General features: G+C 43.8%; 1 protein-coding gene across 2 annotated transcripts; it reads left to right on the top strand.

Annotated features, from left to right (window-relative positions):
- Positions 1-2,243: 2,243 nt before the first annotated feature.
- On the top strand, positions 2,244-14,721 carry TLR2 (toll like receptor 2). Of its 2 annotated transcripts, none has more exons than XM_069556653.1 (2): positions 2,244-2,871; positions 10,903-14,721. In XM_069556653.1, the coding sequence occupies exon 2, from the start codon at positions 10,919-10,921 to the stop codon at positions 13,271-13,273; it is 2,355 nt and encodes a 784-aa protein (XP_069412754.1). In that variant the 5' UTR covers positions 2,244-2,871; positions 10,903-10,918; the 3' UTR covers positions 13,274-14,721. The 2 variants fall into 2 exon arrangements, with proteins under 2 accessions (XP_069412754.1, XP_069412753.1); XM_069556652.1 differs by having other exon boundaries at positions 2,870-3,392.
- The last annotated feature ends 1,055 nt before the right edge of the window (positions 14,722-15,776 follow it).

Raw genomic sequence — 15,776 nt, 5'->3', positions numbered from 1 at the left:
TTTCTGTCCTTTTTGTGCCTATCTTTGCATGAAATGTTCCCTTGGTATCTCTAATTTTCTTAAAGAGATCTCTAGTCTTTCTCATTCTGTTGTTTTCCTCTATTTCTTTGCATTGTTCACTTAGGAAGGCTTTCTTATCTCTCCTTGCTATTCTTTGGAACTCTGCATTCAGTTGGATATAACTTTCCTTTTTTCCCCTTGCCTTTCCCTTCCCTTCTTTTCTCAGCTATCTGTAAGGCCTCGTCAGAGAATCATTTTGCCTTTTTGCATTTCTTTTTCTTGGGGATGGTTTTAATCACCGCCTCCTGTACAATGTCAGGAACCTCAATCCATAGCTCTTCAGGCACTCTGTTTATTAGATCTAATCCCTTAAATCTGCTTGTCACTTCCACTGTATACTCATAAGGGATTTTTAAGTCGTTCCCTGGTAGCTCAGTGGGTAAAGAAGCTGCCTGTAGTCAGGAGAACCAGGTTCGATCCCTGGGTCTGGAAGATCTCGTGGAGGAGGAATGGCTCCCCGCTCCAGCATTCTTGCCTGGAGAATCCCATGGACAGAGGAGCCTGCCGGCCGCGGTCTGTCGGGTTGCACAAGCCGGAGTGACTGATCCACTAGGACACATACCCGAATCGCCTAGTGGTTTTCCCTGCCTTCTTCAATTTGAGTCTGAATCCACAGTCAGCTCCCGGTCTTGTTTTTGCTGACTGTATAGAGCTTCTCCATCTTTAGCTGCAAAGAATGTAACCAATCTGAATATATTCATTTTACATAGGGACTATTAAATTCTATTCTTCAAAAATTACAGATGTTATTGACATTGTTCAATAGAAAAATTTTGAAGAATGATTGTTTGTGTACAAAGATCTGTATATTAATTAGTGCAAGGATTACAGCAGATTTTCATTAAGCAACTTTTGATGGATGTTATTTTTTTATTATTTTCTTTAACTAGTACAAAATAGTTTATGTGAATAAGACACAGACTGTGTTTTTTGATAACTTTGTTTTAGAATTTCAGTCAGATTCTCAAAAAATATGGATACCATGAAAGTTATATTTAAGTGAATACATTTTCATATTGTGTTCATTTTCTTTTTTAAAAAAATAAGTTTTGTGGTTAAATAAGTTTTGAGTTAGGGAAGGTCTGATATCCTACCAAAAAGAAGCTAAGGTATTTTGGACTCTAACCTGGGTTTTGCCACTTGGCTGTGAGCCATATGACTTGAGTCAAATTCTTTAATCACTTGAACTGAAAAGTGTTATAATATCAAAACTATTTATTTCACCTGCTATTGGGAGACTCAAGTGAAAAGATTCATATGAAAATGCTTTGAAAACGTGAAGAGCTGAACACGTATAAAGGTGTGCCAGAGTAGAAGGTGCGGAGTTTTGAGGAGACTGTAGGAGAAATCTTGCAAGGAGATGACACTGAAAATACGTTGTGGGTAAATACATGATTTTAACCTAATTTTGTCAGAATATTCTAATCGACTTTGGAATTACAAAGCAATAACATCAGTCAATCTAGGCAGCTCTACTAGAAAAGATTCACAGAGAAAGAACAGAGGTTTAATTTTAGGGCAAAAAAATTGGAAAGAAGTTTTCCCAAAGATCCACTTGAGAAATCATGAGGAAGGGGAGGTGGCCAGGGGCGCGGTGATTTTGAAGTAATAAGAAGGAAGCCTTTCCAACAACTGGAGAGCCAGGATGGTCAGGAATGCAGAGAAAAGTCCACAGGCAATCAGTAAACTGTACAGAAAACCAGATTCCACCCTCTCATGTTCACGTCCCTGCCTGTAGATTAAGTTAGCCTGAGATTGGAGCCTTTAAGGAGGTTGAGGCATATAGAATAGGGTAACAGAAAGAAACCTTGGTTTCGGGTAAAATTCTGGTTTCAAATCTCATTTCTGCCACTTAGAATTTGCATGGCATTTCCTCCTGTGTCAAAGAGGAACAAGAATGCTTCTTCAGCCTCTGATCTCAATTTAGGAAGGGCAAATGTAATTATGAAAATAAAATGTAGTTTATGACTATTAAGGCAGTTCGTTTCCCTTATAGACACGCTTTACTAGTTTCTGTGGCAAAGAAGAAAGCCAAACTAGGCTGTTTGTTTTGGGAATTACCCACTTTGAGAAACAAGGATGGAAATGCTTAGGTTCAAAATCGCAAACGCAAGTGGGAGTCCACATCTTTTCACAACAAGAGCAGGGGTGGCAGGTGGCAGGCGGCTGCGGACAGTCAGCGCGCCACAAAGGGACCATCGCAGGATGGAAATGTTTAAACCCTGTGTCGTCCTTATCTGCTCTTCAGGCAACATCTTGTTGCGCTGGTTTGGATAGTGATTGATGAGTTATTCTAATGCAGGAGAGCGTAAACTTGCGAGTGGAGATGTAGATATGCTGACGGGGAAATAGTGTTGAAAAGGGCCTAGGGGCAGGGGTGAGCCTGAATTTGGGCATCCAAGGGTGCAGAAGAATGGAGAGGTCGAGCTTAAAGACCGAGTGTTTCAGGGTGAGAAGAGGCTTTGTGTGCTTGAGGCTTCAGGAAAATACTGGTTGGGTAATAAGCCTTCTCGTTGGTTTCGAAATCTAAGTGTGTGGTGGGGGAATCCCACACGGAGGCTTGAAGCATCTCCCCGCAACCCGGGCCCCAGCGCCCTCCTCCGACCCGGGCAGCACCCGGCAGCTGTGCGGGCAGCACCTGGGTCACGGTCCCCGCTCGAGCCCGCGGGGAAGCGCGGCGGCGCGCTGGGCCGCAGGGGTCCCGCACCCGCGAGGAGGGGGCGCCGGCGGCGCGCACCGCCCCGCGCGCTCTTCCCGGGCCGCTCCCGGCCGGAGGCCGTGGAAGGCGCTGCAAGGCCGCGCAAGTCCCAGGTACGTCGGGCGGGAATTAGGATCCGCGGGCATCTCCGCTCCGCAGCCGTCTCCGGACCGGGCGGGTGGCCCGGCAGGCAGGGCCCAGGGTGGCATAGCACGGACGCGGGCGCTGGGCATCCCCGCTTCCCGGTCGGCGGCACCCGGGACCCCCGTCGGGCCGCGCGGGGCCCGGGGAGAGTGGGGCACTGCGCCCCGAGGCCGCGACGCTGCCGCCACCCCGCCCGCGCAGTCCCGGGGAGGAGCGGGGGCCGCCCGGAAAGGGACGGGGGCGCGGCCGGGGTTCGCCCAGCCCTCGGCGTCCGGGTGTCCGCGGGCCGCGGCGGAGCGCAGCGCCCTCCAGCCGCCTAGCGGGGCTCCGCGCTGCGGGCGGCCGCGTTCCCGGAGGCGAGGGGCGGGTGGCTACGGTGCCCCGAAGGGCCGCTCTCTCGCCGGCCGCTGCGCCTGCCCCGGCCGCTCCCGCCTCCTTCACTTGGAGCGGCTGTGGCGGGGCTCAGATGGAAGCTTTCCAGGGTGCACAGGTACGTCTGCGCTCACGGCTTACCGCAGGGACCCAGCTTCCACGGCTGGTATTTCCCACCAGGGCTCAGGAGTGGGACAGGGTCAGGACTTGGATCTGCCCAGGACTCTCGCTCCCCGCACCCCGAGCCTGGCCTCTGTCCCCGGGGCAGGCGTCACGCCCTTTCAACTTCTGTAAATGAGAACTTGTGTTTAGAACTTCGATGCCAGGCAGGAAAATATTTTTCCTGTTTGGCGGGGAAAAATCTGGGAGAAGAGAGAGAAATTGTTCCGGGTGTGAGCAGTTCAGGTGGGTGAGATGCGTGTCGTCTTGTAGAAGGTCTCGTCTGCACTGCCTGCAGTGTTGCTAACTCAGATCTTTGGCAAAAAGCGAGTAGGATGACCTGACTTGAAAGTACGAACCAAAAAAAAAAAAAAAGGCAAATTTCCTTATTCACCAGTATTTTGTTTCTTCTTGTTCTCAGCAGAAAACATTTGTATCTTTAAACTTTTTTGTAGTGCACGCATTTTACAAACATTGCCTAAAGTTGACAACTTGTTTTGGAAGTTTCTAAGCCGTCAGTTAATTTTTTTTTTTCATTGTGTTACTTAAGAATTTGACTTGATTGGCTAAATATCTTGTTTTGATTTTGGTGATTGAGCATAATTAATTATATGTGGCATCTTGGTGTAACCTCTTCATAAATATCTTTAAGTAAATTGCTTGTCAAAAAAATTTTTTTATCTCCACAATATCATTTAAAATTTACATCACTGTGTCCTCATACAGCAGAGACATGTCTGAGTTTCTGAGTGCCGTCTTCTTCCTTATCTATCGTTATGTTAAAAAAAATCCAGTTGTTGCTTCTTGTTGCCTATTACCAGGTTTATTTTCCATGTTGCTAAAGAACGTATGTATTTGGGTACTTCTTTCAACAACGGTCTATGCATAAAATTCTCTTTTAGGTCTTTAATGTCTGGAAATGTCTTAGTTTTACTCGGATGATTATTTAAATGGATATAAATGTCTAGACTAACACGTATGTTTTCTCACCCCTTTGGGGCTATTATTCCATTGTTTTGAGGTTAGATGAGAAATTTCTATTCTTTTTTTTGCTTGGGATTTAATATACATTTTTGATTTGTGAACTTATGTTTTTCTTTAGTTCTGAAAAATTCTTAGTTATTTGAAAAGACCCTGATGCTGGGAAAGATTGAAGGCAGGAGGAAAAGGGGACGACAGAGGATGAGATAGTTGGATGGCATCACCAACGCAATGGACAAAAGTTTGAGTAAACTCTGGGAGTTGGCGATGGACAGGGAGGCCTAGTGTGCTGCAGCCCATGGGGTCGCAAAGCGTCAGACACGACTGAGCGACTGAACTGAACTGATATCTTTTAATATTTGGATCCATACCAGCATTTGTGGCAGACCTTATGGGAGATTTCTAGGAGGCTAGCTTCTAGCCAGGTGGAGACCGAGGGTCAGAGGGCAGAGGTTTGTGAGGGCCCTGTTCACAGAAGGTGTAGCCTCTTCTCTGCGCCTGGCTTTATGGAGAGCCCGCTTGCACTTCTCTGGCCACGAGCCTGTCCCTCTCCAGTCTGGCTTCACCTCTGCATCCCAGCCCTTGCCCTGGAGCAGAAGTCGGGTCCTGCTTTCACTCTGAGCCACAGGGCTTCAGCTTCCTCTCAGCTAGGTTGCCTCTAACGCCAGGCTTACTCCTCAGACTCCTATCCTACCCTAAGTCTGGGACCAGTGATTCCTCACCACTCCGGCAACTTTCTGAATTCTTTAAGCACATGATTTTATACTTTGTGCTGATCCACAGCCTTCATTAGATGTGACTCCACTCCATCTAACTTGAGCATCCCTTCCCTTTCCTGGTGTCTTACACTGAAGAGTTCTCTGCCCACTGCTATAATGTCCTAAGGAAATGTGAGGAGAGACAAGTAATTCTGACCTTAAGTATTGAGTTGTTAACCATAGTTTTAGCATCATCAATAATTATTATTTGTTGAAAACCGGTCATGCAATTATGAAATAGCCCACGATCTCTACTCATATACATTTCACCTTTTAAAGAGAAAGAGCGGCTAGGAAAAATTTTAAAATGGGCGTATTTGACTTTAAATCTTAATATAATAATAAAAAAAATTGGTATAGATTCCTTAAGATTTGTGCACTGTCTTACAAAGCAGACAAAAATCAAGTAAATTTTGGTTGTTCAAATTATACCTAAAATTATACTAAGAGAATTTTTCTTCCAACAACTGATTAAGCAGGAAGACAATGGGATAGACATAGGCGCAAACAGTAATAGTCATCTCATCTTAACTCTGTTAGTTTTAGAGGTGGGGACGAGGCTGGATCCGTGGCCTCTGTGGGTTCGTGTCTGTTGTCTGCTGTTTCTGCTCTTCTTGTGCTTATTACCTTGCTTCCGTTAGTGCCTGGTTGTTTTCTGTTTTATACTGGACATTGTATCTGAAAAATTGTTTCAGATTTTCAGAACGACATCTGAGGCCTAGGATGAAGCTGTCTTCTTCTGAAGCAAATTTTCCTTCGCTACCTAGTGCTAGGTACCCATGAGCACTAGCATTCCAGAAATGATCTTGGTCCTTATTCAGAGACTGAGGCTGCCTGAGCCATCCGGATGAATCAGAGCTGTGATGGAACCTCTGTGAGGACTTATCTTGCTCTAATTTGGCCTTTTCTATCCAATCCATGACTGCCCCAGACCTTAACACTTAATTCTCTGTCTTCTAAGGCTGTCAAAAGTGCTCTGCAGCTTGTCAGACTGTGATACTGTGTTCAAAGTGATAAAAATCAAGGCTGAAAATTTTGGAAGAGAATTTGAAACTATGACAATGACATAGCAGATGTGAAAAGGAACCAAATAGAACTTATATAGCTTAAAACTGTAATAACAAAAAAAAAATTTAAAATCAGTGGATAGATTTAACAGTAAATTAAACATAGTTGAAGAAAGAAAAAATAAACTAGAAAATAGATCAGAAGAAAATGTTTAGACTGAAGCTTGAAGAGACCAAAGTATGGAAAGAACAGAGTGGAGAGAGACATGGCTGATACAGCTACGCTAGTGCCCAGAGGAAAATCTATGTTCTGAAGTGGGTATGTCAGCAGTGAAGAATGGCTGAAAATGAATGAGGAAACATCTGTCCAAGGAAACTCAAATGAGGACATTAAAATAAATCCAGAGAAAGCAGAAAGAGGAAATAGTAATATAAGAATAGAAATTAATGAAGTAGAAAATTGAGACTCTGTCAACTGAAAAGTTGGTTTTTTGAAAATGCTAGTAAAGATGATAAACCTCTGGCAAGACAATCGAGAGAGAAAGCAGGCATGAATAACTCATCTAAGGAATAGAATAGAGGTCCTGTAGACATTAAAATGGAGAAGGCAGTGGCAACCCACTCCAGTACTCTTGCCTGGAAAATCCCATGGATGGAGGAGCCTGGTAGGCTGCGGTCCATGGGGTCACTAAGAGTCGGACACGACTAAGCGACTTCACTTTCTTTTTTCACTTTCATGCACTGGAGAAGGCAATGGCGACCCACTCCAGTACTCTTGCCTGGAGAATCCCAGGGACGGCAGAGCCTGGTGGGCTGCCGTCTATGAGTTCGCACAGAGTCAGACACGACTGAAGTGACTTAGCAGCAGTAGCAGCAGACATTAAAATAATAAGAGGATGTAAGTAACTATGTCAGTAAGCTTGACAAATTAGGAGAAAATTTGATAAATTCCTTGAAAAACATAACTGACAAAAGAATAAAAAGAAAATCTGAATCATTTTGTAACTGGTAAATTAATGTATTTAATGTATTTAACAACACCAACAGCATTAGGAGGAAGGAAATTTAAAGGGCAATTTTATTTCTGAGTATAGACTCAGAAATTCTAAACAAAATATTATAAACAAAATCCAGCAATATATAAAAAGGATAATCAGTTCAGTTCGGTTGCTCAGTCATGTCCGACTCTGTGACCCCATGAACTCCAGCACGCCAGGCCTCCCTGTCCATCACCAACTCCCAGAGTTCACTCAGACTCACATCCATTGAGTCGATGATGACATCCAGCCATCTCATCCTCTGTTGTCCCCTTCTCCTCCTGCCCCCAATCCCTCCCAGCATCAGAGTCTTTTCCAATGAGTCAACTCTTTGCATGAGGTGGCCAAAGTACTGGAGTTTCAGCTTTAGCTTCATTCCTTCCAAAGAACACCCAGGACTGATCTCCTTTAGAATGGACTGGTTGGATCTCCTTGCAGTCCAAGGGACTCTCAAGAGTCTTCTCCAACACCACAGTTCAAAAGCATCAATTCTTTGGTGCTCAGCTTTCTTCACAGTCCAACTCTCACATCCATACATGACTACTGGAAAAACCATAGCCTGGGCTAGACGGACCTTAGTCGGCAAAGTAATGTCTCTGCTTTTGAATATGCTATCTAGGTTGGTCATAACTTTCCTTCCAAGGAGTAAGCGTCTTTTAATTTCATGGCTGCAGTCACCATCTGCAGTGATCTTGGAGCCCCCAAAATTAAGTCTGATACTGTTTCCACTGTTTCCCCATCTCTTTCCCATGAAGTGATGGGACTGGATGCCATGATCTTCGTTTTCTAATGTTGAGCTTTAAGCCAACTTTTTCACTCTCCTCTTTCACTTTCATCAAGAGGCTTTTTAGTTCCTCTTCACTTCTGCCATAAGGATGGTGTCATCTGCATGTCTGAGGTTATTGATGTTTCTCCTGGCAATCTTGATTCCAGCTTGTGCTTCATCCAGCCCAGCATTTCTCATGATGTTCTCTGCATACAAGTTAAATAAGCAGGGTGACAATATACAGCCTTGACGTACTCCTTTTCCTATTTGGAACCAGTCTGTTGTTCCATGTCCAGTTCTAACTGTTGCTTCCTGATCTGCATATAGGTTTCTCAAGAGGCAGGTCAAGTGGTCTGATATTCCCATCTCTTTCAGAATTTTCCACAGTTTATTGTGATCCACAGAGTCAAAGGCTTTGGCATAGTCAATAAAGCAGAAGTAGATGTTTTTCTGGAACTCTCTTGCTTTTTCCATGATCCAGCGGATGTTGGCAATTTGATCTCTGGTTCCTCTGTCTTTTCTAAAACTAGCTTGAACATCTGGAAGTTCATGGTTCACGTCCTGCTGAAGCCTGGCTTGGAGAATTTTGGGCATTACTTTACTAGTGTGTGAGATGAGTGCAATTGTGCGGTAGTTTGAGCATTCTTAAGGATAATACATCCATAGAAATGTGGGTTTATTTAAAAAATGCGAGGTTGTCTTACCACTAAAGTTTATCCGTGTAGTCACCAATATTTATTAACAAAGTAAAGAAGGAAATGTTATTATCTCAATAGTTATAGGAAGAAAAAAAGAATTTGATAAAATTCAGCGTTTACTAATAAACAGAATAAAGTATAAGGATTGAAAAAAGGAAATCAAATGATCATTATACCTGGATGATATGACTGTGTATGCAGCAAATAAACAGGAATTTATAAACTGTGTAGATTGCTGAATTAGTTTTGCAAGGTTGCTCAATGCATGGTAAATATGTAAAATTTAATTGAATTTCTCTATATATATCTATAGGCATATGCCACATGTAAGGAACACTATTTTCAAAACTTCAAAAGTATCAAATGCCTAGGAATGAATATCACAAAAATATGCTCACGACCTCCGTATGGAAAATCATAAGGTATTATTGCGATTAAGAAGACCAAAATAAATAGAAATATATCATGCTCATGAACTGAGAACTTCAATATTGTAACGATGTCAGTAATTCCCAAATTATCTATAGATTCATGGCATTGCCAATTAAAAATCAATGGATTTTGTTTTTGAAACTGCTAAGCTAATTCTGTAGTTTATAAGAATATACAGAGGGCCAAGACTAACCAAGGCTCACTTAAAGAAGAACAAGGAGGAAGGCCTTGCTCTTCTGGATGTGAAGATGCGTCATATATTTAATGTTACCAGAACAAAGACAGATGCGTAGACATCGTATCCCAAGAGAGAGCCCTGAGGAGGCCCACTCACCCTTAGATGGATGTGTGAGTATTGGCAATGGTAGTATTGTTGTTTCCCCAAAATGATCTTTTGAAAAAGGTACTGAGTCAAACAGCTTCCTCAGTGATTCAGCAGGTAAAGAATCCTCCCGCAGTGCAGGAGACATAGGAGACATGGGTTTGATCCCTGGGTCAGAAAGATCCCCTGGAGGAGGAAATGCCAACTCACTCCAGTATTCTTGCCTGGAGAATTTCGTGGACAGAGGAGCCTGGTGAACTACAGTCCATGGAGTTGCAAAGAGTCAGACATGACTGAACCACTGAGCGTGCGCTTGCACACACACACACACACACACACACGTGCAAAACAGATTGACAAGCAAGGAACCTTTCTCTTTTGGTTAAAGAGCACACTCTTCCTGGAGCTGCTTCTAGTGAAAGGTGGTCAGAGAGAGCTGTGGTTTGGCTTTGTGAGACCTCTAACTCTTGGGGGCATTAGGTCAGACAAGAGGTGTGTTCTAGTGGAAGATCTGAAGGGTACAAATAGGAGGTTGTAAATCCACTTGGTTAAGCTTAGCCCTTTTCTTAAACTGCTTGCTTTTTCATCCTCTATAATTCATTTACTCATTTTTCAATTCATGATTGGTCTTGCTCCATATTCCCAGGTGGTACTGTGCTTTTTATGTCATTGCTCATTGGTGGTCTATCTGTGTTAGTGTAGTTGGAGGTGTTAGGAAGTTCATTTTTTGTCCTATTCATACATTCCATTTCCCTCTTAGTTATTTGTTGGTATATGTGTGTGTGTGTGAAAAATTGATGCTTTTGAATGGTGGTGTTGGAGAAGACTCTTGAAAGTCCCTTGGACAGCAAGGAGATCCAACCAGTCCATCCTGAAGTAAATCAGTCCTGAATATTCCTTGGAGGACTGATGCTGAAGCTGAAACTCCAATACTTTGGCCACCTGATGCGAAGAACTGACTCGCTTGAAAAGACCCTGGTGCTGGGAAAGACTGACGGCAGGAGGAGAAGGGGACGACAGAGGATGAGATGGTTGGAATGCATCACTGACTCAGTGGACATGAGTTTGAGTAAACTCTGGGAGTTGGTGATGGACAGGGAGGCCTGGCGTGTTCCAGTCCATGGGGTCACAAAGAGTCGGACACGACTGAGCGACTGAACTGAGCTGATGTGTGTGCTACGTCGCATTCATTTACGGCTGGCTCGGTCTTTGTTGCTGCGTGCGGGCTTCTCATTGAGGTGGCTTCTCTTGTTGTGGAGCAAGATTCTAGGTGCATGGGCTTCAGTACTTGCAGCCCACGGGCTCAGTAGCTGTGCTGCAGCTGAGTCCCCTACGTTGGCAGGTGGCTTCTTAACCCCTGGACCTCAGGGAAGTCCCATGTTTTATATCTTACAGAACGTTTCTCAAGAACTGGAATTAAGCCATGATGTCAAACACAGTCATTCATTTGAACCTCTTTTCTTTGTAGGTCAAATCACTGGACAATGCCACGTGCTTTGTGGACAGCGTGGGTCTGGGCTGTAATCAGCGTGTTCACGGAAGGAGCCTCTGATCAGGCTTCTTCTCTGTCTTGTGACCCAACTGGTGTCTGCGATGGCCATTCCAGATCTTTAAACTCCATCCCCTCTGGTCTCACGGCAAGTGTGAAAAGCCTTGACCTGTCCGACAACGAGATCACCTATGTCGGCAACAGAGACCTGCAGAGGTGTGTGAACCTGAAGACTCTGAGGCTGGGGGCCAATGAAATTCACACGGTGGAGGAAGATTCTTTTTTTCACCTGAGGAATCTTGAATATTTGGACTTATCCTATAATCGCTTATCTAACTTATCATCTTCCTGGTTCAGGTCCCTTTATGTCTTGAAATTCTTAAACTTACTGGGAAATTTATACAAAACACTTGGGGAAACATCTCTTTTTTCTCATCTCCCAAATCTGCGGACCCTGAAAGTAGGAAATAGTAACAGCTTCACTCAGATTCATGAAAAGGATTTCACTGGACTGACTTTTCTTGAGGAGCTTGAGATCAGTGCTCAAAATCTGCAGTTATATGTGCCAAAGAGTTTAAAGTCGATCCAGAACATTAGCCATCTGATTCTTCATCTGAGGCAGCCTGTTTTACTCCTGGACATTCTTATAGATATTGTAAGTTCCTTAGCTTATTTAGAACTGAGAGATACTAATTTGCACACTTTCTATTTTTCAGAAGCATCCATCAGTGAAATTAATACATCAGTTAAAAAGCTTACATTTAGAAATGTGCAATTCACCGATGACAGTTTTGTTGAAGTTGTCAAACTGTTTAACTATGTTTCTGGGATCTTAGAAGTAGAGTTTGATGACTGTACCCATGATGGAATTGGCGATTTTACAGCACTGACTTTGAACAGAATTAGATACCTAGGTAACGTGGAGACGTTAACAATACGGAAGTTGCATATCCCACAGTTTTTCTTATTTTATGATCTGAGTAGTATATATCCACTCACAGGCAAAGTTAAAAGAGTCACAATAGAGAACAGTAAGGTTTTCCTGGTTCCTTGTTTACTTTCACAACATTTAAAATCGCTAGAATATTTGGATCTCAGTGAAAACTTAATGTCTGAAGAAACCTTGAAAAACTCAGCCTGTGAGCATGCCTGGCCCTTCCTTCAAACCCTGGTTTTAAGGCAGAATCGTTTGAAATCACTAGAAAAAACTGGAGAACTTTTGCTTACTCTGAAAAATCTGAATAACCTTGATATCAGTAAGAATAATTTTCTTTCAATGCCTGAAACTTGTCAGTGGCCAGGAAAAATGAAACAGTTGAACTTATCCAGCACGAGGATACACAGTTTAACCCAGTGCCTTCCCCAGACCCTGGAAATTTTAGATGTTAGCAATAATAATCTCGATTCATTTTCTTTGATTTTGCCGCAACTCAAAGAACTGTATATTTCCAGAAATAAGTTGAAGACTCTACCAGATGCCTCCTTCTTACCCGTGTTATCAGTTATGAGAATTAGCGGAAATATAATAAATACTTTCTCGAAGGAACAACTTGATTCTTTTCCACAACTGAAGGCTTTGGAGGCTGGTGGCAACAACTTCATTTGCTCCTGTGACTTCCTGTCCTTCGCACAGGGACAGCAGGCACTGGCCCGTGTCCTGGTCGATTGGCCAGATGGCTACCGCTGTGACGCTCCCTCGCACGTGCGGGGCCAGCGGGTGCAGGACGCCCGGCTCTCCCTTTCGGAATGCCACCGGGCGGCCGTGGTGTCCGCCGTGTGCTGTGCCCTCTTCCTGTTGCTCCTGCTCACGGGGGTGCTGTGTCACCGTTTCCACGGGCTGTGGTACATGAAGATGATGTGGGCCTGGCTCCAGGCCAAGAGGAAGCCCAGGAAGGCTCCCCGCAGGGACCTCTGCTACGACGCCTTTGTGTCCTACAGCGAGCAGGATTCCTACTGGGTGGAGAACCTCATGGTCCAGGAGCTGGAGCACTTCAACCCTCCCTTTAAGCTGTGTCTTCATAAGCGAGACTTCGTCCCTGGCAAATGGATTATCGACAACATCATCGACTCCATTGAAAAGAGCCGCAAAACCATCTTTGTGCTTTCGGAGAGCTTTGTGAGGAGCGAGTGGTGCAAGTATGAGCTGGACTTCTCCCACTTCCGTCTCTTTGATGAGAACAACGATGCTGCCATTCTGATTCTGCTGGAGCCCATTGACAAGAAGGCCGTTCCCCAGCGCTTCTGTAAGCTGCGGAAGATCATGAACACCAGGACCTACCTGGAGTGGCCCACGGATGAGACTCAGCAGGAAGCATTCTGGTTGAATTTGAGAGCTGCAATAAGGTCCTAGGATCCTTCATTAAGGGTCAGTCTTGGTCTGGTGGTGGTCCTTCTAGCACTAGTTGTAACTGAGTCCATTCTGACTCAGTTCCATCCAGTGAATATTCATCGGAAGAACTGATGCTGAAGCTGAAGCTCCAATACTTTGGCCACCTGGTGCGAAGAACTGACTCATTGGAAAAGACCCTGATGCTGGGAAAGATTGAGGGCAGGAGGAGAAGGGGATGACAGAGGATGAGATGGTTGGATGGCATCACTGACTCAGTGGACATGAATTTGAGCAAACTCCAGGAAACAGTGAAGGACAGGGAAGCCTAGTGTGCTGCAGTCCATGAGGTTGCAAAGAGTTAGACGGAATTTAGTGACAGAACAGCAACGACATATAAACTATATGAATGAGGACCTGCTTACTAAAATGACTAACACTGTTCAAATTTTGTCTAGAGTGCTGTTTTATAAAAACTGCTACCAAATTGGAAAAGCATGGTTCTAGGCTTTTATTTATCCTCTGAGACAGTCATGATCATAGGATAGATAAATGTGAATTATCTGTAGCAATTGGCTTAGGAAGCAGCAGAAATGAATAGATTTTAAGTGACTTTCCATCAGCTTTCTGCCAGGGGACTCATCCATGTCTGGAGAGGGTGTTCTTTGTCCCCCAGCTGTCCCTTCTGTGTGTGACTGCCCTCAGGAGCAACAAGACAAATGTTAAAGTCCTTCAGCCAAATATATTGTTCTCAGGAAAAAAAAAAGTGCTGTTTTGCGTCCCCCATTAAGCTTTACAGGATACTAAAATACCTAGAGGGTGTATTTTAAAATGAACTGTGTGTGTCTTTCTCAGTATTTGATAAGTTTCTCCAGCCATAGTTACTCGAGAGAGGGTATATAACCCAAGATGCAGTAAGTTATGTATTTCTATGGAAATGAAACTAATGAAATAAATACTCAGTTTTGAAGAATTTTAAAGCAGTCTCCTATATCCCTGATGCTGATCTTCAGCCTTTAGTTATGTGTGAAGTTCTCATTGCTGCTGCTGCTAAGTCGCTTCAGTCGTGTCCAACTCTATGCGACCCCATAGATGGCAGCCACCCGTCCCTGGGATTCTCCAGGCAAGAACACTGGAGGGGGTTGCCATTTCTTTCTCCAATGCATGAAAGTGAAAAGTGAACGTGAAGTCGCTCAGTCGTGTAGACTCTTAGCGACCCCATAGACTGCAGCCCACCAGGCTCCTCCACCCATGGGATTTTCCAGGCAAGAATACTGGAGTGGGGTGCCATTGCCTTCTCTGAAGTTCTTGTTAGTTCTCATTAGTGTCTGGTTACGCTGCTCCCTGAGTCATATTGCTTTTTCCTTCTTTTTAAGAGTCTTGTTTCTAATTCTAAAAAGGGCTCTCTTTTTCTCTTTCTGAAATGTTATAGAAGTATGTGTGAGCTAAATAAAATTTTAAGCAAGCATCAACCTAGAGGTTCCTCACAATGACTCAAAAATATTTGATATACAATGATTTAAAAGAAAGATACTACTTTCATATGATAATTTTTAGAATCTAGATAATAAGGCATTACATGAATGCATTAAATTTAAAAGCAAGGAGCTGTTTATGGATTCTGTGCAACTCTCTTGGTAAGCTGGGAACCATGTGTGAAGGAAGTGACCTTGCTTCGTCTTCAGCCAGAACTGGGTCGCTGTGGTTTACTGGGGTCTGAAGTCAGAAAGCCCTGGGTTAGGACAAGTGCATCTTTGGGTAAGTCAGTCTGACTGCAGCTATTTCCCTGTCACAAAGACAGGGTAGTAATGAATCCATCAGAGGGTCCTGTGTCGAGACGGATGTGCAGCAGAGTCAGCAAAGCAGTGGGTGTGTACCCCGGGGTGCTGTTCAGGCTGAGAAGGCAAGAGGACCACGCCCGCAAGAGTGGAGACCCGGATGCCCACACAGGCCGACAGGTGCCTGTGGCAGATGTTAGCGATTATTATTTTCCAAGGAGTGATTCATCTTGTTATATACTATGGTTTGTAAATGAACATTTTGGTGTTATGGGTCCTAGCAGGGATCTCGGGTATATTTTCTGTTGTTTGCAGAAAGTTATACCGAAGAAATAAGTTCATAAACTGCATAATAGGTTTTAGTCCTTGGGAAACCCACAGGGTGGGTTCTTCTCTCTTACAAACTCCTGGGAGCATGAAACGGAGGAGACAGTAGCCAGCCTAATAAAAAACAGACAAGTTCAGGAAGAGGAAACTAGAGATGCCACAGAAACCAAACACAAAATGGACTTTTTGCTTTACTTCTCTATTTCCTACCTAAGTATAACGTTGTCATGAGAACCAGACAAATTTAACATGGACATGATCTGTAGATTTAATTTCAATAATTTAAACAGCAACAGAAACAGCTTCATAGTTAATTGATAGATTTAAAATAATTTTTTGAAAAGAATCTTTACTTTTCTCATTACAAATGTTAAACTGTAGAAATTTAGGAAAAGAAACTACAGCATAAAAAAGAAAGAGTC

Source organism: Ovis canadensis, chromosome 17 (genome assembly GCF_042477335.2).
Source record: "Ovis canadensis isolate MfBH-ARS-UI-01 breed Bighorn chromosome 17, ARS-UI_OviCan_v2, whole genome shotgun sequence".
NCBI classification, from domain to species: Eukaryota; Metazoa; Chordata; class Mammalia; order Artiodactyla; family Bovidae; genus Ovis; species Ovis canadensis.
This window is presented reverse-complemented; position numbering and strand designations above follow the sequence as displayed.

What these genes read in the sequence shown, in the direction of transcription:
- TLR2 (XM_069556653.1), top strand. Translation starts at nt 10,919, where the DNA reads ATGCCACGTGCTTTGTGGACAGCGTGGGTCTGGGCTGTAATCAGCGTG.